Genomic DNA, 27,831 nt, shown 5'->3' on the forward strand with positions numbered 1-27,831 from the left:
AGTATTCTTTAATTTATATAAGGTCAAAGAAGGTACATATTTAAAAAATTTGCATTTTATAAAAACGACTCCAGGACTCATACCAAGTATTGGCCGAATATCAGCCATATACCAAATGAAAGCTGTAACATTTCTTAACAAAATATACTGTTCAGAATTTTTGTCTGGGCCGACACGTTTAATGCCGACGGACAGCAACAAGATCGCGCGCCCAGTTTTACTTGCAGGCAATAACTTCACCCGCCCATTACAGGACCTGAAAAAACCATTTTATTTCTCTGTTTAAAACTGAAATTTAAAAATCCACCTACAAGGTCCTAAACGAAAGATATAGCGCTTTGTATTTAACTAAAAAAAATAGTATTTATTAATAGTATTCTTTAAATTATATAAGATCAAAGAAGGTACATATTTCAAAAACCTGCATTTTATAAAAACGACTCCAGGACTCATACCAAGTATTGGCCGAACATCAGCCATGTACCAAATGAAAGCTGTCACCTTACTTAACAAAATATACTGTTCAGAATTTTTGTCTGGGCCGACACTTTTAATGCCGACGGACAGCAACAAGTTCGCGCGCTTAGTTTTACTTGAAGGCAATAGCTTCACCCGCACATTACAGGACCTGAAAAAACCATTTTATTTCTCTGTTTAAAACTGAAATATTAAATTCCACCTACAAGATCCTAAACGCAAGATATGGCGCTTTATATTTAATTTAAATACAAAGTATTTGTTAATAATATTATTAAAATTATTTAAGGTCAAAAAAGGTACATATTTAAAAAGCTGGCATTATATTATAACGACTCCAGGACTCATACCATGTATTAGCCGAACATCAGCCATATACCAAATGAAAGCTGTCACCTTACTTAACAAAATATACTGTTCAGATATTTTGTCTGGGCCGACACTTTTAATGCCGACGGACAGCAACAAGATCGCGCGCCCAGTTTTACTTGCAGGCAATAGCTTCACCCGCCCATTACAGGCCTTGAAAAACCCATTTACTTCTCCGTTAAAATGTGAAATATGAAAATTCAACAACGAGGTCCTAAACACAAGATATAAGGCTTTTTATTTAACCTAAAAAAATTGTATTTTTAATAACATTTTTTAAAATTATTTAAGGTCAAACAAAGTACATATTTAAAAAACTGGCATTATATTATAACGACTCCAGGACTCATACCATGTATTGGCCGAACATCAGCCATATACCAAATGAAAGCTGTCACCTTACTTAACAAAATATACTGTTCAGAAGTTTTGTCTGGGCCGACACTTTTAATGCCGACGGACAGCAACAAGATCGCGCGCCCAGTTTTACTTGCAGGCAATAGCTTCACCAGCCCATTACAGGACCTGAAAAAACCATTTTATTTCTCTGTTTAAAACTGAAACATAAAAATCCACCCACAACGTCTTAAACGCAAGATATGGCGCTTTGTATTTAATTTAATAACTTAGTATTTGTTAATAGTATTATTAAAATTATTTAAGGTCAAAAAAGGTACATATTTCAAAAACTTGAATTATATTAAAACGACTCCAGTACTCATACCAAGTATTGGCCGAACATCAGCCATATACCAAATGAAAGCTGTCACCTTACTTAACAAAATATACTGTTCTGAATTTTTGTCTGGGCCGACACTTATAATGCCGACGGACAGCAACAAGATCGCGCGCCCAGTTTTCCTTGTAGGCAATAGCTTCACCCGCCCAAAACAGGCGCTGAAAAAACCATTTTATTTCTTCGTTTAAAACTTAAATATAAAAATGTAACAACAAAGTCCTGAACGCAAGATATGTTGCTTTGTATTTAACTAAAAAAAATAGTATTTATTAATAGTATTCTTTAAATTATTTAAGGTCAAAGAAGGTACATATTTCAAAAACTTGCATTATATTATAACGACTCCAGGACTCATACCAATTATTGGCCGAACATCAGCCATGTACCAAATGAAAGCTGTCTTCTTACTTAACAATATATACTGTTCATAATTTTTTTCTGGGACGACACTTTTAATGCCGGTGGACAGCCACAAGATCGCGCGCCCAGTATTCCTTGCAGTCAATAGCTTCTCTCGCCCTTTACAATCATTGAAAGAAATAATTTATTATGGCGTTCTCCTAAGTAAATTAAAATAAAATCAAAATCATTTTATTTAATGTAGGTGTTAAGCTTCATATTACAATGAACAAGTTCGTATTTTTATAAGATTGGCTTACTTTCTGTCTACTGATTTTTTTCTAATGTTATCGTACTAGTACCTAGTTTGTTATTGTTGTGTTTAGATTGTAACGTTGCACGCTGTCCTAATTATTTTTATATAATTTTTCTACTGATTTATTTTATTATAATTTGACTGTTTGATTTTAACCGATTTATTGCTCATATTCAAGGTTGGCTGAAAGTTTTAAGTTCGGAAATTTATATGTATCTTTATATTTTAGAGTATAATCAGCTATTGGTGATTTTAGTTCTAAGTTATATCAATAACTGTTTTGTTTTTCTTTTCTTATGAAGAATATCATTTTTGTTTATATATATATATATACATACCTACACAATTAATGATTTTGTAAAGTAATGTTAAATTTATTTTTTTAATAATTTTTGTATATGAATGAATTTTATTTTGTTTTGGAGGGGGAAGGATTATAATGTTATTGTAATGTTTTAGACCTGTGTTAATAGTTAATGAAAAATGCATTCAGATGTGTAAATGCTATTGCAATAGTTCTGATCACATGAAACACCTAAATTAACACGTTCATCTCGGTTGAGATTTCATTTAACAACCCTTCGAGTTACGCACTTATCTAAAGTTTTAGGAGCCCAAATTGCATTCCTTGTTCTAGACCGCGATAATATATTTTCTACTGCTATTCGGTTCGTCGGCCTTACCTTCGGCTAACTCCGTGAAGATTCGGCAGTTGAAACCTGTTGCATTTCTGTGCTACTCTTCCCGGTATTTCAGTTCCCCCTTGGCTGCGGGCAGTGGCACACGCACTGTTGTTGAGCTTGCTTCTGAGTGAAGGTATTTGATTCCAAGTTGTAATATAAGTTATTTTAATAACGCTCGTTTTTTTTCCAGCATATTTTTATTTCCGCTTTTACGCCTTCGAGAATTTTTTTCTTTCATGTTTGTTGAAAAACTGCATTCTGAGTTAATACTTAAGTTGTTATTGATGACTCTGTGATATTTTTGTCGTTTTGTATATTTGCGATCGCTTAATGTTAGCGTACTGTAGATAAAAACATTTAGGATGTCCGGGAATAAAAATAATTTTGTAGACTTGCCTCTACTTGACCTGCCAAATGAAAATTACTGTAGTATCTTGCTCGGCGATCGACTATTGTCTGACCACATAAATGATTTTGCGTCGGTTTTTAACAAAATAGTTAGGCATGTGATGTTACCAGTTGACAGCATCTTTGCATTGGAACCCGCAGCAATTCTACCGATACGAGATGGTCACATTCAGATTTTATTTAATTCTGAAAGAATAAATTCGGGTCATTATATTACCGTATATTTTGATGGAAAGAGTATTCACGTCTACGACAGCTTGAATGAAAACTCTTTAACAAATTCAGCGACTTCTTGCTTGAACCGTTTGTACCCTGCTAACACTCCAATCGTATTTCATAAAGTTCAGGAGCAACACAATACGATAGACTGTGGGGTTTATGCTGTTGCATTTGCTACATCTTTGGCATACGGTGTTCAACCCGAAACGGAGACTTACATGCATAAAGGTAATGTGATGAGGCAACACCTTGCTAAGATTCTCAGCACTCGGCAACTGTCACTCTTTCCTACAGCGCCGCGCTTACAGCTTATTGCTGCAAAATCTTTTGCCGAAGTAACTAAGATGCCACAACGTATTCTCAAGGGTATTGCGTACGGAAATAAAATGACTGTAATTAGCCAGCCCCACCATCGACATGACATACCCGCACATAGTCTGTCCGACCATTCGTATTACAAAAAAAGTCAGTCTTGCAAGGATTCGTCAGCCAGCGCTACCAAAAATCACTTTCAACCGCCGCAAAGACAAGAGAAACGTAGAGTTAATAACCCTATAACTATAAGTACTGAAAACAGAGAGTTTAGTTTAAAACTTCGAAATTATTTCTCTCCCCTATCTAGCGAAAAAGTTGATGTCAGTTCTAGTTCGAATGACATGGACATCATTAATGAATGTGTAACTCAGAACCGTAAGAAGCCGGGGAAAAAAAATAGATTAGCAGTAAGAGACAGTGAAATATTGCCCTTGATAGAAAAATATGGAGTTATTTCTTCGAATGTGCATGATTTCACGCGACCAATTTTAGCAGATTTACATATTAAATGTACGTGTAATAATATAAGATACGTGGCCAAATTATGCAACAACATTCTTGCGCGTAGAAAGTCTCATAATTCTGCGGATTTGCTTATAAACCAAATGGGATCTGATCTCCCAGCGTCAGATGATTCAACATTGCCACGCCACCATACTGATGGGTACATACAGCGTTTTCCGAGTAACAGTTGTAATTCACCGCATGTTTGTTCATTTTCTTTGGAATCTGATTATACAACCATTTCACAAAAAACACTGCGAGGAAAAATACGAAAATTGTTAAAGTCCAATTTAAATTTGTCTTGCGTTGTTGTTTTGCCCGTGATTCGACCGTTCGGAACATCGTGTTTCCATGTGTACGGATACTGCGCACGCACACAGCTATCGGCTTCACGTAAATCATTCAAAGTTGAAGTAAATATCATTGACAGCAATATTATTTTTAAAACTACCATTGCAGGGATTTGCCAGTGTGACGTTGTAGGGACTAAACACATTAGTAAATACAGCACACACGAAGGTAACTTGTTGTTACAAGGAGAGAACATCATTGACGGGGGAAATAAAGGTGAGCTAAATAAAGAATTCCTTCGAGACGAGATTCGAGACGGTATGTTACATAAGTTGAAAAAAACCTGCGTTCTTCGTTTTAAAAGTTTTAAAAAAAATGGGGACTCCAGCTGGTTAGGCTACGCTGTGTGCAAATATTCCACCAAGCAGCGTGTATGCAAAACTTTCAAGTTCGATGTCAGCATGCCTGATGGGAACATTGAAGTAGACATACATAGTATGGGTTGTGTTACAGAAAACCACACCGGAGATTACGTTGCGTTCACACAATTGCGAGGAATAAAGAGGAAACAAGTTAAAGAAATTTTGCGGCATGCGACTCCTAAACAACTAATGATGGAGCAGATCCGTTCCGCGTCTAGCGCTGGACTTACAGGCAGAAATATGCAAGATATTAAGACTCTAAGTGTTCTGAAACAAGCTCGGTACGAAATGTTAACAGAGAACGATTTTCACCACGATGATGAAATGGATATGCTCTTGCTTTTCCGTTCACAGCCAACAGTTGCCGAACGATACATTCGGTTGTTCCGCGTTCCGTTTACAGTTTATCTAATGAGTACTGCACAGTTGGACGTTTTGAAGCAACATATTTCTGAAGTAAATCTGGTAGTTTTACATTTCGATTCAACGGGGGCTGTTGTGCGAAGTACTCCGTCGGGAGAAACGATATTTTACTACGCTGGCGTAGTAAACATCAAATCTACTATCCTTCCTATTTTTGAAATGTTGACTTGCCAACATGATTTCAACAACATTGCAGCGTTTCTATTATACGTGAAAATTGAAATAAACAAGTACCTGCGGAGGTGGCCTATCTTTGGGTGTGTTGTCGTAGATTGGAGTTGGGCATTAATTAAGGGATTCCTGTCAGCTTGGAACGAAATGGATCTACCTAGTTACCTTACTTTCACGTTTCAATATTTACACGGAAAAGTAGCTAAAATCGAAGTAAAACCGGTCACATTTATACATTCCTGCTGTAGTCACTTCATGAAAATGGTCTCTCGAGCTTTCCACAGAATGTCGAAAAAGAAAAAGCTAAAACATTTCGTAATGAAAGCCATGGCCACCCTTGTCATGGTGTCTGATCTAAGTAACATGTTGCGTATATTCCGTCTTTTAATGTTGGTACTTAAATCCCAATATGTAACCGCTGAAGTCCTTTCGGCTATTAGAAACATATTTGCTAATGCATCATACTCAGTTGATGTCGATACAGGCGAAGAGATTGGTGATTTCAACGATGTGGATGTAGATACACTTACAGGAACGGTTTACTTTGACAGTCCGTTTTACAAAATATTTAGTAACGAATGTGACAAGATAGAGAAAACTCTTGAATCGGAATGTAATAATCACTTTGAGAACACAAGTAACGAATTCTGTTGCCCTGAATTTGCTGACTATATTACAAAACATTACATGCCATTCGTTCCTTTATGGTCTGCTCTGATCCCAAACGCGCAACATATAAGTACATTGCGTTTCAGTAATGCGGTGGTTGAAAACTGGATGGGAGAGCTTAAATCAGATGTTCTTGAACATACTTTGCGGAATAAACCTGGTCGTTTCATAGCGAAGGTCAGAGAGCGTATCATGGCGAAATGTAAAACTCACCAGTACAGCATACCTAAAGTGTCTCTGAAACGTACACGTGTCAATAAAAAGGTTCCGGAAATGCTAGATGAAGCCGACGATCCCGATGTCGAGGAACATTGGTCAAAGCGTTGTAAGAATCCCACTACGTATTTTGATAGAGCGTTCAACAATATAGCTGTAAGAGAAACTCAGAATTTAACTTTAGATAAACTAAATATCAGTTCCGAAAATACATTTCCAGAAATACATAGATCGGATATAATCCTAAAGAGTGGAGGTGATTCTGAAGTTCTCGCGAACCTTCCATCTACTACCACAAATCATTCTTTCGTTTCCGGTATGAAATATGTGACAGCACCAGTTAATGAACCTACTTCTGAAATTACCAATGAATTAGAGCTACCTTCTTCAACAAATACAGTATATAGAAATACATGTACTACAAATGGTGAATACGAAATAGTTTCAGATATAAAAAATGTTTTGGCATCAGATGAGCATAACGACATTACGGCACTTGACCAAGCTAAGGGAACCTATACACAACCTTGCGAAGAAATTGTGAATTTTCACAACGAAACTGTTAATTCGTCCGGCAGTTCAATAACTTACTCAGGTGACACGCGGCCATTATCATGCTATATCTACCGTGTCGCTTCGAATATACAGGATAACGGGCTGATAGCAATACCAGAATATTACGTAGCAGAAATAGGAAGGGATTATTTAGTAGCATACTTTACAAACGACACCATCGGTAAACCGATTGTCCAGAAATTGTGGAGCAGATCGTACAGAACACTCTTTGAAAGAAGATGGTTAACAAACTACGTAATAGAAATATCATTACTTGCCATTTTGAAACTTTCAGGTCGTAAAGATGTTCTCCTTTTAGATTGTGATGTTACTAGAATAATGTTTGGAAAAGACTTAAGCTTCCCAAAAAGTAAAATCTTACAGAAAACTAATTTATGTTCAATTAATGTTATTTTAATGCCATACAACGTTGATGGAAATCACTGGATTCTAATAGTTGCCCATGTGAACACAAAATCATTGCAGGTTTATGATTCGCTGCATAGGAAAATAGACAATAGGAAAGTGCTTAGTTCATTTCTGTCATTCATTAGGTCAAATGACAATAACGGCTTGTTTGACACAACCAAGTGGCGGATAGGAGAGGAACTTGACCACCCAGCTCAGAAAGATAGTAGTAGCTGTGGAGTGTTTGTTATTTATTACGCGGAAAATATTATCACCGAAAAAGCATTCAGTAAACCACTTGATGTACCAAGTTATAGGAAATATTTACAGGTTTTAATCATCCAACAATCTCAGGAAGTCTTAAATGTATGTTTATTTTGTGGAGAAGGTGAGACTGGTTCTAGCTGGATCCAGTGTGACGTGTGTGAGCGTTGGGTACATATTGAAACTTGCATTGCAGTAAATACTAATACCGTAGACGTTAACTCACAGTACATGTGTGAACTGTGTATGAAATATTTGTTCAAGAAATCTGATCTTCCCGTAACTGAAGCAAAATGTTTACCCTTCATTGATTAAATTTTTTTCCACTATTTGGAGAAGTTTGACATTGGTTCAACAATATTATACTCAATAAAGAATGTATTATATTAAATAATTAACTATGGTTACTTTTTAAATTCATTTACCATGATATAAAAAGCACGAAAAAAAAATCAATACATAAATTTAAATTATGCACTTTCGCTGTTTCGTGTAGTAAGCCCCTATTCAAGTGGCAATGCGGGTATCAAATGTATACTATTAGATTAATTGGTAAAACGGGACACTAATAAAGAATAAGAACATAATTTAAATGATGGCATTTACCTATTTAGTGTAGTAAGCCCCTATACGAATGGCAATGCGTGTATCAAGTGTACTATAATATTTGTTGGTCCACCGGGACCCTAATAAAGAATCAGAACATAATTTAAATGATGCAATATCTCTGTTTGGTGTAGTAATCCCCTATACGAATGGCAATGCGTATATCCAGTGTACTAAAATATTTATTGGTCAATTGGGACCCTAATAAATAATAAGAACATACTTTAAATGATGGCATTTACCTGTTTAGTGTAGTAAGCTCCTATACGAATGGCAATGCGTGTATCAAGTGTACTATAATATTTGTTGGTCCACCGGGACCCTAATAAAGAATCAGAACATAATTTAAATGATGCAATATCTCTGTTTGGTGTAGTAATCCCCTATACGAATGGCAATGCGTATATCCAGTGTACTAAAATATTTATTGGTCCATCGGGACCCTAATAAATGATAAGAACATACTTTAAATGATGGCATTTACCTGTTTAGTGTAGTAAGCCCCTATACGAATGGCAATGCGTGTATCAAGTGTACTATAATATTTGTTGGTCCACCGGGACCCTAATAAAGAATCAGAACATAATTTAAATGATGCAATTTCTCTGTTTGGTGTAGTAATCCCCTATACGAATGGCAATGTGTGTATCAAGTGTACTATAATATTTGTTGGTCCACCGGGACCCTAATAAATAATAAGAACATACTTTAAATGATGGCATTTACCTGTTTAGTGTAGTAAGCTCCTATACGAATGGCAATGCGTGTATCAAGTGTACTATAATATTTGTTGGTCCACCGGGACCCTAATAAAGAATCAGAACATAATTTAAAAGATGCAATTTCTCTGTTTGGTGTAGTAATCCCCTATACGAATGGCAATGCGTGTATCAAGTGTACTGTAATATTTGTTTGCCCACCGGGACCCTAATAAATAATAAGAACATACTTTAAATGATGGCATTTACCTGTTTAGTGTAGTAAGCTCCTATACGAATGGCAATGCGTGTATCAAGTGTACTAAAATATTTATTGGTCCATCGGGACCCTAATAAATGATAAGAACATACTTTAAATGATGGCATTTACCTGTTTAGTGTAGTAAGCCCCTATACGAATGGCAATGCGTGTATCAAGTGTACTATAATATTTGTTGGTCCACCGTGACCCTAATAAAGAATCAGAACATAATTTAAATGATGCAATTTCTCTGTTTGGTGTAGTTATCCCCTATACGAATGGCAATGTGTGTATCAAGTGTACTATAATATTTGTTGGTCCACCGGGGCCCTAATAAATAATAAGAACATACTTTAAATGATGGCATTTACCTGTTTAGTGTAGTAAGCTCCTATACGAATGGCAATGCGTGTATCAAGTGTACTGTAATATTTGTTGGTCCATCGGGACCCTAATAAATAATAAGAACATACTTTAAATGATGGCATTTACCTGTTTAGTGTAGTAAGCTCCTATACGAATGGCAATGCGTGTATCAAGTGTACTATAATATTTGTTGGTCCACCGGGACCCTAATAAAGAATCAGAATATAATTTAAATGATGCAATTTCTCTGTTTGGTGTAGTAATCCCCTATACGAATGGCAATGCGTATATCCAGTGAACTATAATATTTATTGGTCCATCGGGACCCTAATAAATAATGACATACTTTAAATGATGCAATTTCTCTGTTTAGTGTAGTAATCCCCTATACGAATGGCAATGCGTATATCCAGTGAACTATAATATTTATTGGTCCATCGGGACCCTAATAAATAATGACATACTTTAAATGATGCAATTTCTCTGTTTGGTGTAGTAATCCCCTATACGAATGGCAATGCGTGTATCAAGTGTACTATAATATTTGTTGGTCCACCGGGACCCTAATAAAGAATCAGAATATAATTTAAATGATGCAATTTCTCTGTTTGGTGTTGTAATCCCCTATACGAATGGCAATGCGTATATCCAGTGTACTATAATATTTGTTGGTCCACCGGGACCCTAATAATGAATAAGAACATAATAAATGTTGGTATTTATATGTTAGTGCAGTGATGCTCTTACGAATGGCAATGCGTGTATCAAGTGTACTATATTATTTTTTGGTTCATCGGGGCTCCAGTAAAAATAATAATCATAACTATCATTACTTTTTTAGTCTTCTGTGAAAGTTAATTGCAGTGATGTAAATGTGCGAGAGTTGAAGTAAGTGATATCACTTTTTTTTGTACGTGTTAACGAAATAATTTTCATAATTGGAATTGATTAGGCAAACAGCTATTTTTTTTTACAACTATTTACTTTTTGCTAAATGTTACTGCTGTTTTCCCTTAATTTTGTTTTTCATTATCGGTTAATGCTATATTTTGTTTTCATAAAGGATTTTTTCCCCTCTTATTCGTTTGGTGAGGTTTCTCCAGCATGTTAGGCGATGTGTCTGGCTATTCTAACATGCTCCTCTTTTCCACACCAAACTTTTTTTTAATTTTTTTTTGAAAAGAGGCCTCCGTCATCGGTTGGGACTTTGTCGTTAGTGACGGAGCTTTAAACAAACGCCAACCGCCAGACTTTTCACTATTTGTTTATATGTACGTACTTTGTGTTTGGCTTGGTGTGTCAAGACAAATGCAAATTAATTGAATATAAGTGCCATTGTTGGCTGTTTGAATCACGTTTTGGTGACCGAATGGGTTTGCTGGATATTCTCGTATTTCCTAAACCCATTCATAATATAAATATTTTAAATGTTGTATTCCTATCCACCTTAAGGCGCAAACACGCTCAAATATTCATATTTGATACTAATTCTTAAATTACACATCAAATGTCATCTGAAACAATTTACACTATTCTTAATTCAAATTTATTAAAATTTATTTTCTATTTTTTAGTTTGGTTTTCTATATAAAGCGTGTTTTTAGTTTTTGAAACTATTATTTATATTTTTATTTAGAGAACTTTGCAACCGAGAGGCCCGAGGTACAGGACGCCTAATGCAAAGCGGGAAGTCCACATGACCTGCGATCGCAGTACATCTGGCCATGCATTGGATAACTGTACACCTGTTCTACTGTATGACGTAAGAGACAGACGCTTCCTCTGTGGTAGTATGCATTCACAGGTTTCTCTTGGAAGGCAAAATGGTCGGGTACGGAATGCAATGGATTAAAACTAAAATGGCGCAGTGCTATGCACGCACACATTAGACCACTAGCACACCGGCGAAACATACTCCGTAGTGGGAGTCGACAAGAATCCTGATGAGTGTGTAAGCAGTCTTCAGAGGATTTGTGCTTGGCAAAAAACCGTCACATAAGCTGAAAATTGGCTTATATTTCATAAATGCCTATAATTAAAATATTACCTTAGGACTGCCAATATCTGCAGATACCAAATCGGATAAATGTAACCTATTCGAAACATGACCAAAACAAAATTAATACACTAACTTCTGAACTTGGCCACCATGTTCGCGTGTAATGCCCGTCGCGCCGGCTTGCTGCAGCCAGAGCACCGCTACAGAACGGCACACACTCCAACGCGTATGTTACTCTAGTAATTCAACTAATTGCACTAGCCTATTTATAGTTATACCGCCTTAAATCTTAAGGGCTTAGGAAAACCTTTCATATAAATGTATTGAATATTTTTTCCTATGAATGATTAAAACAATTATTAACATTTTTCGGTATTTACCACATATTGTATTAATACTTGGATTTCTCACATGAATGTGTATAATAAAGTTTCTAGAATAATTCAATAGTTTTACGATAGTCTACGGTATAAACTGCGTGTATGGTAAAAATTTTACTGGCTGGTGTAAAACACCGTCATAGACTTACTGCATTATTTCAGTGTGCTGCCCAAGGTGTACGGCAGTAATTATTTGGTATGTTATAAATCATAGTCGACTCTAACACTGTTAAAAAAAAAGATTTGGATAAATTTTTCACAAGTTTGTGCCATTTTTTCTCGTTCATTCCTGGACTATGGCTATGTTCGGTATGTGCAAGAATAAGGACCTAAAAATTCACACGTAGAAAAATCTTCAAAGCTGAATTTTTGCACAACGGTTGAGTTCGATTTATGCAGTTATAGGCTGTGGTTCACAAGAAAAATTATCTGCAGCAGCGTTTGCAACATCTATGTTCATAGGCAATGTACCTAAGCAGTAAGTAATTCAAGAAAATGCCTGACCAAAAAAGCTGTACGTATTTACTCATTAAAAATGCCCTGGTGAGAATGCGTTCATAGCTGCAACATTGAAATGCTTAAAAGTTTATCAAGGTTGATACAAGTTATTGTGACACGACTATGTGTTTATGCGTCCTGCATTTTTCAACAAATGAAAATAATTTTATAATCGAAGAAGTCTGTTTATCAAACAAAATTTGCCACAGCATATATTGAGATTTATACTATCTCATTTTTGTTCGTCTTTACTTATCCGTTCTTTCTTATAGGTACTTCAGTTCATTTTCACTAAGTGCACAGGACACTTCTATTTTTACTTCGTAAGTAGATAATATTTATTTGGCTGCCCTATCAGTCATTTTTACATGCACTGAAGAAACTTCAAAGGATATTGTTTGTGTATTAAAAAAATATATACAATCTGTGTGTAACCACACACACACACACATCTAACAGGATTATTCTAAAAAATTCCAAAGTTCGTTTGACAAATCCGATGTTTGTAACGACAACTTATCCCAGTTTAGCTTGTAATCATACGATAAAAATTTCGCTCGAATAAAAATACATAGTTATTTGCACGAGCCTGGGGAACAAAGAAGTCGCATATTGGCAAGAATGTGTGGGTGACCAGTTCATTATTTAGATGCTACAACAGTTTTATGTTTTATGGTTAGAATTATATTAGTAAGTTTTGAAATAAATGAAGAAAGTGCGCTATATATACATATGTATGTGTGTAGGTAGAAAAATATATGACAAGCGCTCCCAAAATTGAACATCCACACAAACCTAATGAAATTATTTCTACCAAATATGATAGGAAATAATATTGGAAAAATTAACTGAAAGTAAAAATAATTAAGATAAATAATATAAATTACTATCAACTTGTGAGGGATATTAGAATTTTGTATGAGTTTCGTTTACACTTGACATTCCATTTATTCGTACCTACTTCGGGTTTGGTTGGTCAGATCATTGAAGACACTCCGTCTTTTATTTGTTGGTAGGCCCTCGTGCGTAAAACATCAGGTCAGAAAACTACTAGTTTTCTATCGCTGGGAAAATATTTTCTCGAAATATAAATATCAAATATATATCTATTCAGGATATATGGTTGAAATTTATATGTCTCATGTTATAATTTCAAAAAGAAACGAGGTAGGCTATATTGCATGTTGCGCGGGAGACCAATGACTATACCTAGTACACGTTAACCAATGTTATATATAGGCCTTACTTAATAAGTTGGAACACTAGATAACTGCTTCATTGACGCACTGCAAGCAGATGCGAAAACAATTACGATTTTTTTATCACACGAATTATCACACCAGAACAGATTGTTTCCTAGTTGTAACACGTACCCACACTAGATAGATAGGTCTTTATTTTCTATTTGGCATCACAACCTTGATGTAGTTCTTGTATATTAAAGATCGACCAAAACATAAGCGGTAGTATTAGTCATATATTTGTATTAAAAATGTATTCATTCAGTTTGGTATTTATTTCATATGAATACGTTACTCTCTAAAACATTTTCTTCTGAGTCGTTTAATTTATTCTTCTAAACAAAACATGCATCTTTAAAAATTTAAACTGGAAGAGTATTTTTCTCTTACCATATCATTCCTCATCTACAATGTAGAGAAGTGTGTTCAACATTTATAGTATATAACTGTAACATAAATAGTGATATTGTATTCACAATCCATACAAACTTTTTAAAAAATGGTATACCAATTTTAAATCCTGCTTGGGGTACCTATTACAAGTACAGTTGACTTGGCGTCATTTAAACATATTTGCATTATAAATACGTATATATTGTTTTTAGGTGTTTCTGTTGATCAGCTCAAACGAATTGGTAAAACTACGATTTATAAGTCTAAATCAAAAATCTTTCACTAGGGCAAGTCCTACTTCCATGAACATAAATCAAGTGTACTCAATCAGATAAACTATATGTGTTCGCAGTGATCTCTTAATAAACCAAACACTCACATTGTTAAATATTTGGTCATCAATCTCGAGTGTGACGAATGCTGCGCGGTATTGCTGCGGTCCACATATCGTCGCGGTACGGTGGACTTGACAATGCATGGGCCACTTTAGTGATCAGAATACTTGATTCTTTGAAAAAATACAGCTAAATCAATAAAAAAAAATATTTATATGATTTCGAAATCGATTCCTTTGTTTTAAGGAAATCAAATTTTTATTTCTGGAACTGAAACAAAACAACTCATTTGAAAATTTTATCAATTTATAATTCATTTTAATAATGAAACTTTTGGATTTCCATAACACTGTTGTGTACAAAATCATTTCACTAATATTTTGGATTTCTTTAACTAGAGTTTATACAGTAGTAACTGCGTTAGTAAGAAGCATCTTAATGGACGATGTAGGATGCTGTCGTCTAGGTTTTAACTATACTTTTTCTTTGTAACTCATAAAATATATGGTGGTAGAACTTTAATATGTTGTTTAGTATAGCCGACTCTAACTGTGTGCAAGAATTCAATTATAGACTAATTTTTTAACATGTTATTTTCTTTGTTTCCAGGACACGTGCATCGCTGTCTAGGTTTCCTCTACACCCCCCCTATAACCTTGTGTAAATTGTCTATGAATATTATTTCTTGTTTGTTTTGCAAAACGTTATCTATTTAGGTGTATGCTTTGGATTTTGGTGAAGGAGGAGTTCCTGATTAAAAATAAGGGAATATGATCCTGCATGATGAATGTGCAAAATAAAATGATATGTAAGAGTGATGAGGACAAATTGCTGTATTGTACTGAATAATTGTAGTCTACAGCACTACAGTGGGAGCTGTATAAATATTTGAAAGTGCAACATGGTTCATGATGTGAATTTTATTTCAACATAAATATTCCCGAGGGTAAAACTTATTATAGTGCGCCCATTAATCAAAAAATAGTGAGTGGTTGGGTTTTATAGTTTGCGAATATTTATATTATTTCTAGGGAAGCCAGAAAGATTGTGTTGTTCAGCTAAGTAAATAATTATCATAGCTGTGCATATGATTCATGCCACGAAGACAGTTTACTACACTTATTTTGTTTAATAGAACAGAAGGCTGAATGTTATCAATATTCATTTATAAAAGCAATATCCTGTAGCGTACAAAACAAACCAGTGGTAACTCTGAGATAACAAGGATCTTTTGTTAGAGCTAGTTGGGATATTTTTTTTTGAAAAGAACTATTGATAATTTGGTGCAAAAACACAAAAAAAAAGTCAGAATTGTGTTACTCTGAACTTATCTCTAGTACTTTCTCCTTGATTGGTTGGTTGCTTTACGAAATGTAGTTAGCTATAATAATGTAAAGAATAATACTAATACTGATACTACTATGTGCAGTGTATAGTTCATTAACTCTCCGGATTTTTAATTACTCTGTCGAGTATAGACTCTTTGATTAAATTTAAATATGTCTCTGGGCGCCACCCTTATGTAATGTGGTACATAAGAGAAAAAAAATTAGAATAATTTCACACTCCAAATCTAGGGTTAACATGAGATTGGCAACATGTAAATTAAGGTCATTAAGGAAAAACAAACATATACACTGTAAAATAACAAGAAGATAACATAAGATTAAAACAATTAATCTTTAATCAAATAAGATATATATGCTTATTGGTTGGACCAGTGGTATACCATCATGTTTTCTTAAGTAGCTGGAGGTATGTTGCACACATGATGAAACACAACAAAAGTTCATACCGTTCAAATTAATTAAGTCTGTTGCTCTCAATCTACAATCGTAATTTAGTGTGAAATAAAAATAATAATGTTTATTTATTATGTTCGTAATTCAAGTTAATTTTAACGTACCGCGGCTGAATTCAATGCGTAAATTGCGGTAGAGCATCGTGAGAACTCCGTCTCATTTCACCTCTGGGTGTAAAACTAATTAAAGTGAAGATCAGGATACGTAATTGGCTTTAACTGTTGTTTATTTCAATAAGTCTTTAATGTGTTCGGCGTAAAATTCAATGTTTATATGTTCGTCGACAATATCAAATTACGTGTATGTATAAAACAGTTCACTCAGGATAGCATCATGAGTCGGTATTTTACTCACGGTAATTCACTCCTAAATACACGTCATACAGAACGTGCCCTAATTAAACAATATGTAACTTATATTTAGACGACGATTTAAAACATCCTAGTAATAGGATAATCTACTTAGCTTGTAGATATTTCTCATTTTTCAGGGGATTGAAACCCGGGCTATCTATCCAACGCCGTCGTTATTCCAAGACTTTTTTCCGTTAATTAGTAATGACGCTTATCTTAAGTAACATGGCCTCTCATTGGCCGAGACACACTGATTGTTGACTTAATTATCACGTCAAAACAAAATACAGACACTTAACAATACAACTTAATATGCTAAAATGTCTTAAATTTAAAACTGGATTTTTCAACAATGAAAGTTTTGTTATACAAATTATGTATAAAAAGTTCAATTTGCCGTTTAAGTCAATTGCTCCCTAGAGGGGTCTTGCTAATTGAACTTCAAAGTCACTTGGGCTACGCCATAGAGTATGGTAGTCGTAAATACGTCCAAATACACAACAATAGAACAAAACATAAAAATGTCAACAAATAATAATAATTAAAAAAGTTATTTATAATAAAAACAAAACACTTTCTGTGTGTGGGACAGACATGTATGTAACATACACACCAAAACGTTAACATATTTTAAACCCCACAACCACAGAAATATAATCTACAGACTATAAATGGTACTGTTGCATTAACTGTAAAAGTGAAATGTGCCTATCGCATGACTTGTAAGGTTTCCTATGAATTCTAGTAACAATAGAGTTGTCATTTTCATCCTATGCAAATAATTTTAAAAAAATCTCGACATCCTACCGAGGCCTTTCTGGTGCGAACCGTGGTGGATTATAACCCCTCAGCCCCCTCCAACACCATTACGGACAACCTGTCCCACCCTCTTGACTTCCCTATTTTCTCGTCAGCCCTTCGTGTCAACAAAGCTCTGGCGCTGAGCGAAGGCGGATAAAGAAGATGCGTTGAAAAACTCGTGGTTGCCTATATTACGCGTCGCCTGAACTTCCTGAACCACTTTTGTGACTGAAATAATGCCATTCCTTCAGACGACAGATTCCCAGACGTTTAAAATACAAATGAAACGTGAATGCCTTTAAATGAGCAAATGAATATCACGTTATTTAGTAAGAGCTCGTTTATCAAAATTAGAATTGTAAATACATAAACTTACCAGTAATTACACCTGTAATTATAGTTATAATCCTATCTCTCGTGTCTGAACATTGACCTGGTGCACCAATCTCCTCAAGGGCGCGTTCAGACACTAAAAGTTTCTATTCTAACAAATGTCTTTAATATTGGTAAAGTGTGAACAAACCCTTCGTGAACAACTGCCCGACCACCTGCTCCGCCAGTATAAGTGTCTGCGAGTCTGGAACCAGCGGTCACTGGTCTAGTCTCTCGAGGTGTGAGCACCGCTCCTGCGGGCTGTCGGCCTGTTGGGTCACCGAGGGCTGGCAGTGCATGGTTGCTTGTGAGTGCTCCGAGGGCGAGGTGCTGTGCCAGCTGCTACCAGTCGCGTCCCGCGGGTTGCCCAGCACGAGGGTAGCAACCTCGCTGTGTCGGCTGTGAATATATCAGAATAGCAGACCGCGGACAAATTGACCGGCTCGGCGGGGTCTGTAATAGGGCGCTCGTCGTTCGCAGGCAGTCTAGATGTTGATCGGCACGCAGTAGAAATCAGTCTCGTCGGCGAAAGCTCTCGGGGGTATCTCGAGGTGCACAGGTGCCGCGTGCGCAACAGAATTGAAAAGCACCGGCGGAACTCGGCAGGAAAATGTGGCGGCGAACTTCAATTCGAGGGCCCTGTTGGAGCCAGCGGTAGCCCCAGGAAAGTGTGGCCTTTTAGCCGACCTGCGGGAATTCCGGGGACAAGAGGGGCCAACGTATCAAGATACTTCATTCGAGCCGCGGACCTACCTTCACCCTGGCTTGAAAAGTAGTTGGCTGCGGACTGGAACAGGTAAAGTGAAGATTGTGACTCGCCAGACTGCCTGTGATCGTCGTGCGTCCGCCGTCGCAGAGTACCTCGGCTCTCGGCCCTTCCTCTTTCCACCGCAGCTGGGCGGGCCGACGACTAAAGTCTGCCGGAAATTGCAACCCAGTACGCTCAACAATTTAATGCGGGATGCAAGGCCCAAGCTCCCAACTGCTTGGTAGTTTTCTGCCCCGCCCCACACTTCTAACCTGTACCATTTTCCCTCTTGTCCAGTGTTTACCTGCTGGCTTCAATGCATGTTAATTGAGCACCGCATGTCCGGTCAAGCGTTTTCCCTCTGTCCATGGTGGGTTTACCTGGGTCACCTTAGCTAGCTTTTGACTAGAGCAACCAAAGGGGCATCAGTCATGGCGCAAATAGCAGCCATGACTGGCCAATAAACCCCAATTAGCAACACGATTGCACGCGACCTCTCCCTGCATTGTTAAAACTCGCATGTGCAGAGTGTATAGGGCTTGCCCTGAGACACGCCTAGGTCCTATCCTAACCTGGACCCCTCCCACACAGCCTGGATTAACTGAGGTTAGGAAAAAATATCAATTGTCATTCGAGTCAGGCTGTTCAGGGGGGTTTATCGACGCTCCTGGCTGGCTTTAGACACGCGCAGAACAGGGCTGAGAGTCGCAGTGTTGCCAGTTCTGCTCGAACCTAAAACCGGACGATTTGACGGCCCGCCAGGAAATAACTTCTCTCACACTCCAGAGTTAACACATTTTTTAAGCACATTACCATGTTGTACTCATTAATGGGGGTTAATAATGTTTCGAAATAAAACAATAATACACCATGTCATGCACTTTTTTAATATACAATATTTTATTAAAGTTTCACTAACACCACCACACACGCTGACGTCAGAACTTTTCCAAGGTAACCTACTTAGGGACGTCTCTGTAGTAATAATTTATGTATAACCCATTTGCAAGAAGTCAAAGGAATCGAAAACACATTGTCGAAACAAATTAATAAGTATTAATTAGCATAACTGTGACATCTCAATTGTGTTACTTAGATACAATGTGCAATCTGTACAAGAGTAAAATTTAACATTAGAGGTATGATAATTCATAAGATTTTAAGATAAATTGTACTTTTTTATACCTACCTATAAATAATTACAAAATAATGCAGGTTTTCCTAGTTAAATCCACAAATAACACGGATATTTAATAATATAATTCATTTATTATTCACAGGGGAGACATTGAAACAAACATTTTCTTTCAATTACTATACATATATGTGCAAGTATTCATGTGTGTATATTTAAAGTCCTCATTCGGCATTATCAATATGTATGTAATTCGTGTAATTGTAATATTTACAAACATTTCTTCAGGAAATGCACAAGTGCCTTCATCCCTTTTTCGTTCCAGTGAATGTTGTCAGGTCTCCTTTCAGCACCCATGAACCTGAAAATAAACGCATTAAACCACTCAAGTACTAACGTATAACTCAGAAATTATAAAGAAGTTATTATTTTAAGTATTTAGCTATATACATATATTTGACTTTGTGCTTCCCAATCAACATCGAATTAATTAAAACATCAGTTACTGTTATGAAAATAAGATTGGATCAATATTAAGTTGAATACGGAATCAAGTAAAGTGCAATTCATTAATATTCACTTGATGACTATCAATACTTTATTTTAATACAGTGAACTTTTTATTTTCACCAGTATTAAAATATCCCACAAATATTACACACATTCATACATAGAAAACAGTGCAATAAAAGTCCACACAGCTTACGAAACAGTTTTTCTAGCTGTAGACATAAAGTTTTTCACAGGAATGTATTACTTTTAATGCAATTTCAATTGTAACTAAATTTTAGTTTTATGAAAATAGTATGATCAGACCATATAACGACAACATATACTGAATCTCTACGTTTTCTAGTCGATTTTATTATATAAATTGCTGGTAAACCATTTTGCGAGTTGGGGTTCCGGATTCTATGCAAACACGCGTTGACCTGAATGTAGCTCGCCTGTCACACTCCTCGCCAAATGCGTCAACAGCTGCAAGACGCTTGGACCACACTATATTTCGCTATTTGGTGCCATGGAAGTAATCATTCAAATTATTGGGTAAGTTTGTGGAATGACGCCAGTAAATTACAAAAATCTGTCATAATTTCAAACGTTTTGATGAAACATTCGTGAAAATATTTTGAGATTATTATCTAAGCTTTATACAAACATTTAATGATAAGTCTACACAAAAGTAGTAATTAAAAGTGTTTCCCTTATTTCCAAATTTTACCATACCATGGCTTTACTTACAGATATGTAGGGTAATAACTTATAATCCATATCTTAAGAAAGAAAATAATTCCTATCATCAAAAAATTAGTGAAAGCAACACGAACATCTATTCCATACTCGTAATTGTTAGACTACAAATTAGAAACAATGGCCTATTTCTAAGACTAGCGGCAGCAAGATTAGCCGTTACCTATATAGAACAATTGCCCAGTGATAAAGACAAAATTTTCCTGCTGGCAAACAATTGAACGATAAAAAAAACTGACGTACTTTAAGGATGGGGAAACGGTATAGATCCTACAAACTTACCGACTTATGACAACGTTATTAACAAAGCCCATAAATAGCCTTACTAAAAAAGAGATTAATGGAAAGAACATATAAAAATTTACCTCAATATTATGTTCTTTCTATATCACTACCAGTTACACTAAAATAACTGCTGCAATTGGTAAGAAATAAATTTTCACTATAAATAAAATATATTTGAATAAACGTTTCTTATCTATAGAGGTAATACAACACTAATATTTATACTTGCCTGCGGAAAAAATAAAATGGATAAGTTCCACATTAAACAAAGTAAACATTTCCTACATATTTTTATAAGGATGTGGGCTAATTCAACAAAGAAATCTACATGTAGGCCCTAATTCATTAATTACATTTAACCCACTTTTGTAAATATGTAGGCTACAGTGGTGTAATTGCTCGACACACACGAAATTACGTTTCTTTTCGGATGACATTGATTTTTTTTTGTTTGTTTTTTTATTGACAAGACAAAAATATATGGTATGAAAATATAACGACGATTAAGAATATATAAACATTGACAGTGTAAGTAAGTGTTTTACAGCAGAATTACTAACAGATGGTAGCTAATATTAAGGGAGCTGGAAACTACATGTCATAATTCTAATGGCGTTATTATCCTCCTGACATTATTCCAAGAACTGACCGTGCCATAAGTGCATCACATTTTCAAAAGTTCTTTATTCAACTTACCTCTCAAAAAACTCCGACTTCACGGAACCATCCCATCTACGAAAAATCGTGTCTGCGTTAATTACGCGCATGTTCATGCTTTCTGAAATGAAAATATCACATTAATTAGTCAATATCCTTTCGTAACTGCACCTAATTGAAAAACGCATATATATTATATTGGGAAATAATTAATTTTTACCTCTTCACAAAAATCTAACCTACAGAACGATTAACGTTGTCATGCAGTAAAGTTTAACGATGCATATACTTTTCCCCCTGTGTGAATGAACCACTTAATTTGTCACACATATTCGTTCCAAATCATCGAAAAATTAGCTTAGACTGCAGGTAGATATATAACTTAATCACATGTGGCGTTTGGAAGAAATATAAAACTGTAACAGTTTCATAATTTATTTATTACAGTTTACGGAATTGCCCACGCGAAAAAATATAAATCTGCTAAGTGTTACTCTCTGAGATTATCACCGCAAACTGTCAAGCCTGATAAATAATTCTTCGCTGTTTTACGTGTTAACCCTACCGTACATTTGAAACACTAATATATTATTATGGACCACAGTGGTTACATCAAAAAAATTTCATCCCTAAGTCATATTACATACTAATAACCCGTGGATTCACTCTGTACAATAACGCCTATGATGGCTCTGCCACTTTACTGTGCAGTTGCCCAGCCCGAACAACCTGAGAACTTCTTAGAGGTGGCATAGCGCAGACTCATGAAGTCATGATGACAATGTATAAGTTTTCCGGAATAAATTAACTACATAACATTTGCTAAAAGAGAGCTTATCAAGCAACCGTTATTCCCTTCAATTGCATATTTTCAACTGGCGGTACTATTCCCGGGGAAAAACATTTTTCAGTCAAGGCATACATATTGTACATAGCAATTTGTCAATATACTGTTGCATTTGGGACATATAATATCCCCTAAACATACGGGCCAGTTGCTGTTGTGTTATCACAGTAATCTGACCTAGTCTTTCCTTGGATACTGTACGTTACATGCATAAACGGAAGCACAAGTATAAAATGTTTTCTCCCCCCCCCCCCCCAAAAAAAAAACTAAACTAAACAGTACCAAATTTTCCACTATGTGGCGTAAACATTCCACGAATCGTGAATATTAATCAAATATTTCTTCTCTGATTTGGTCTCCTAGTCAAAGCTTGTGTAGATATAATGTTTTTTTTTAAATTGAAATTTGTTGCCGAATATTCATTGATAATGTAAATTATATGTGTCTTAAAATTTAGCAGTTGCATGTTTAAACTGTTTCACTTCATGATTATTATTTCAACATAATGGCTCCTAATGTCTGGCTTGCCAAATAGCTCCGCTGTCAGTTAATGGTACCAATTGGTTTCAAATGCCGGAGAAGTAAATATTCCAAATTTACGGTAGACCAAACCAACATTACCAAAAAATTTTCTATGTCATGCTTCGTCCTAAAAATACGATGCTTTTTGAAGGAAAAAAAACAGGATCCCCAGGTAGAATATTACCTGCGGTGCTCTGCATGTGGCAGTTGAGCCACTCGCGGTACAGCTCCTGCCTGCTGCCCGGCTGGAAGCGTGGCACAGGGGGCAGCAGCATCACCACTACGTTACACTCCCTCTCCTGCAGCATCCGGAGGAGGATTTTAAAATCCCTCGCCGCATAGTCAGATCGGGTGCCCTTCTGTAATACCACATTATTTCATTTTCACAGTTACATTTAAAACTTAAAAAAAGGCCCCAAAACTATTGGAAAAACACATTACATACATAACGTATACGTAGTCATGTGTGACAAATATTACATATATTAGTACTTTTTCTTCGTCGAATATGGTAAAAAACAGCCCGGAGAAACATTTCAAAGAAATATCAGGTATACGAGGTGCGGAAGATTACAAAAAAAATTAAAGTGATATGCAATACATTCAGATTACCGCTAATGTTTGTTTTTTGTTACAAACATAGAACCATAACAAACTTCTCAAACTGATTATAGAGACATTTATACAGTTAACTGACTTAAAGAACCTCGTGTAATATGCCGACCGCCTTTCAATGGTAATTCGGTGTATAATTGGCGGGGTAGTGCTGTGCCAAAGCAATTGGTTATTTTCACTTCAGTTGGCATCCTGGTCACCTACCGATTACCATTGTACTGTCAACCTATAGCAGAGCTATCGACCGTTGCAAATGACAAGAACCAATATAATACACTATTGAGATGTGCAGGCTAATTTACAAATGGAAAGTTAAAGAATTAAAAACCATTAACATCTTACTCAAATTTGTATGTTAGTGACTATAGTTGCTAACGAGTCACGTTAATGTGGCTGCGACTCTGCTCAGATCCTATCACTAAATGAATCAAATATATTACCACTGAGTCGTATTTGTGCTATACTTAAGTCATAATAATATCAGGAAAAAAACCATAGTAATATTACAACATGGTGAAAAAGCATGTTATACTAGCTCGCGGTCGGCAGCAATGTAATAATCGAACTACAAAACAGTTCATCTCATAGCCTCAACCACATTCAGTTGCAGGGAAAATGTAATATATGAGTATATATGACGAACCTACTGTGATACTTTGAACAGTCTACAGTTTTGTCAAGATTATAACTCATAATATTCTTCTGTTAATCAAAAAAAAACACATGAGTGACTAACATTCCCCCAAAATATTCAATTCAAGTTATGTGCGCAATTATTTGCTTATTAATGTATTAAAAATTAATATATGCCTTTAAAGTGAGGCTGAAACTGCAAAAAGAGTTCAAACAAATGTAATTTACGCAAAACAAAGCTTACAAAGGTATCGACACCCGATGTTGTTACTAAATTAATAAGGATAGTTCGTAGCTGGTTTTTGTATTTATTGGAAGTTTAATTCCTCGTAAAACAGGGAACGGTACTAATTAATGAAATAAAGCTTAGCAGATATTTAATAAAAATTCACTCGAAATAAAGGTCGATTAACTTTGATGCGCTTTATATAACTGGGTGTCCGGTAATTTTTGGGCATAGATATAATGGGGTGCAAGGAATGCTGAAACAAGTATTTTTTGTTAAGGAATATCAGTTCTGAAACACAACCTCTGCAAAGTTACAAACGGAAAGGTCCATGCAAATTTGAATTGCACGCGCATCTATGTGCAACTACCATGCAACGTAACAAACATACTTAACAAGGAGTATAGTAAGAAGATACACATGATTGTGTGAGTGCTAATTCATAGAACTGAAGGCATGGTATTCAGCAAAGCGTTTTGCTGGCGGAACTTGACAATCTTGACTGAAGCCCGATTTAAAAGTATTTCCTTACATGGAATTGCTGCAAACACCCTGGCAATAAGTATTAAATGATATGTGTTTCATTTAAGTGACTAAGAAAAGTAAGAACAATTTATTATTAGCCTACCATTACTCTATGTACATTATTAATCTAATTATGTACTCTTAACGATTTGGCGTATCTAACGTTATACAGTATAATTGTGTAATTTTTTTTATTTCTTGTAACAAAGTAATACATTTTATTTTGTTAGTCATTTATATATGTATGCTCCTTTTAACTCCAACGTATTCACGCGAAGTGCGCGCTTAACGTGAGCAAGCTATCTTATGAGTGCCTTCATCCAGAGGCATTAAATAACATCGCCTTATCACGATATGTACTTACCAGCACATCGTTCAGTCCCACCATCAAAAACACGCGTGCTTTTTGAAACAACGATTTGTTGTGTTTTATTTTTTGTACACACAATTTCACTGTTGCCCCTCCAGTGCAGTTGTGATACATCTGCTTGCCTCTCTCTGGAAAAGTAGAAAGTACATCATATATAAAATTACTTATAGCTCTTGCAAATTGACATAACCATAAGTTAGGTACATAAAGAATTGATATCTATTTCAAAGGTTGCATATAATTTTGGTAGAATTTGTATACTTGTATTTCTCCCATGGTAACTAGGTAGGTACTTCATTCAAACCTACAATTTAATTTCACTCAGATTTCAAGAGATATTGCCACAATGATTGCCATGTCCAGTGTCGATATGAATTTAAATCTGATATTTCTTGCTGATAACTGGTCAGAATATCGTTAGAAAAGACGGTTCATATAAATATAGACAAAGGAGGTAGGTAAACGTTTTGCGAAATCAAAGTACAACTAAAAGTATTAATGACATGTAACTGCATGTATGAAATTTTTATGAATGCCTTTCAACAGGCATGTAACACAATTTTTAAATAAAATTAATTTATTACGTTAAATGTTATTGTTTAAATGATAAATTAGAAGTAGCAATACATATATTACGACTTTGCGTATATAATAATGTATGGTTTAGATAAAATAACCTGTACTGCAAGCGCGCCTGTATGCGTGGCAGCGCCAGGGACACGAGGCTTTCCCTAGGCCTTTTCTTTATTTTGACTTGACAACGTCTAATAAATCGATGAACGCCGGCTGCACGCACGAAAAAGTGTCCCGTTACGCACATGGTTCCGTTACGCTGTGTCTCGTTACGCTCATTGTACGCTTGCGCCGCATCTATCTCTCTTCCACTCGATTGAACAACCATCGATTTGACTTCATCGAGGCACATTAAACTTGAAACATTCCCTTTCGTTTTCTACTTTTCCTATCATCGTCCTATCCTTAACAGAATAACACAGATTGGAAGTATTTAAATAGCAAACTTGTATAAATGTTATAGTTAAAATAATCTCTTCGTTAAAGTAATAAACATATTTGAATTAATGAGTGCAAAAGAAGGTAAATTTATCAATCAAATTGTAGATGTAATTTCACTCCTTTTTATCCATACAAAATAGTGATAATTCAATAACAATGATTCAATTTTATTTATAAAAGTATGCAATCATTTCATCAATGTTTTGTTATGGCGTTGTCACGTTAAACTGTCGTCCGTAAACCGACTTTACAGAAAACCAATTTTTTAAATTAAAAAGAGTTTATTAATGTTTCGTCTTTACTAACTTACAGACAAAACCAAAACAATCTCGCGAAATGTCACAGAAATGTCCTGTTCGTACGTGGAGTACAAATGTTCAAGATCTGTTAGAGAAGACTTAACAATAAAAAGTGATGTAAATAGCTCCTCCTGAAAATCATTGATGCTGCCAACCCTAAACGACTGGGCTTTAAATACACACATTGTAATATAAGAGAAAAAAAAATATTGCTCGCAAAAAAATACTTAGATTCTTACACCTCCATGGTTTTTGCTGCGAAATAATGGGTACTGATATTTATTTCATTTACTTTGCCTATTCACCACATTTTGGAAGCACTAAAAAAGGACAAGACTCGATAATAATTATATCACAATTACTAAGCCAAAAGTTAGTTTATTTATTTTTTATTACACTGTCACGCCAAAAATAAAGAACTCTTTAAGGGAATGGCACATCCTTGAGTCTACTTACTGTTAACGTCAATTCGGACTGGAAATCCTTGGCAGCTCTCTATATATCTGCCGAGGCGCACGAACATGGACGAGCCCAGCAGGTTGTAACCCATGAAGGTTCTGGCATCCTAAAATAATCGTTACATACACTAAAACAATTCAGTGTTATTGTACATGCCGATTTAAAATATATATATATATATATATATATATATTCTATTGTAATTGACACGAAATACAATTACTAAATTGCTGTGGTTGTGAACTTATGAATACGGCAAAGAACTTTTTAAATTATGAGTTTCCTTGTGTGCTGGAACAGGCCTAGAGCTGAGTTTATCAAAGTGAACTTCCAGTAGCCGCGTCTCGTGAA

The 27,831-nt window shown here is 35.5% G+C and overlaps 1 protein-coding gene and 1 long non-coding RNA gene across 4 annotated transcripts; one reads left to right on the forward strand and one right to left on the reverse strand.

The window, feature by feature from the left end:
* Positions 1–12,403: 12,403 nt before the first annotated feature.
* On the forward strand, positions 12,404–15,460 carry LOC134542247 (uncharacterized). Its single transcript, XR_010076766.1, has 2 exons — positions 12,404–12,577; positions 15,176–15,460. It is a non-coding gene; the product is annotated as an uncharacterized LOC134542247 (long non-coding RNA).
* A 4,058-nt stretch (positions 15,461–19,518) lies between these two features.
* Positions 19,519–27,628, reverse strand: LOC134542133 (uncharacterized). Of its 3 annotated transcripts, none has more exons than XM_063386105.1 (5): positions 27,478–27,628; positions 25,703–25,836; positions 23,524–23,638; positions 22,010–22,091; positions 19,519–20,138 (listed from the first exon to the last, which is right to left on the reverse strand). In XM_063386105.1, the coding sequence occupies exons 1-5, from the start codon at positions 27,569–27,571 to the stop codon at positions 20,048–20,050; spliced, it is 516 nt and encodes a 171-aa protein (XP_063242175.1). In that variant the 5' UTR covers positions 27,572–27,628; the 3' UTR covers positions 19,519–20,047. The 3 variants fall into 3 exon arrangements, with proteins under 3 accessions (XP_063242175.1, XP_063242174.1, XP_063242176.1); XM_063386104.1 differs by having other exon boundaries at positions 23,524–23,698; XM_063386106.1 differs by lacking the exon at positions 27,478–27,628 and adding an exon at positions 27,033–27,464 and having other exon boundaries at positions 23,524–23,698.
* Positions 27,629–27,831: the final 203 nt, after the last annotated feature.

The sequence above is a fragment of the Bacillus rossius genome (assembly GCF_032445375.1).
Source record: "Bacillus rossius redtenbacheri isolate Brsri chromosome 4 unlocalized genomic scaffold, Brsri_v3 Brsri_v3_scf4_2, whole genome shotgun sequence".
Taxonomy (NCBI): Eukaryota; Metazoa; Arthropoda; class Insecta; order Phasmatodea; family Bacillidae; genus Bacillus; species Bacillus rossius.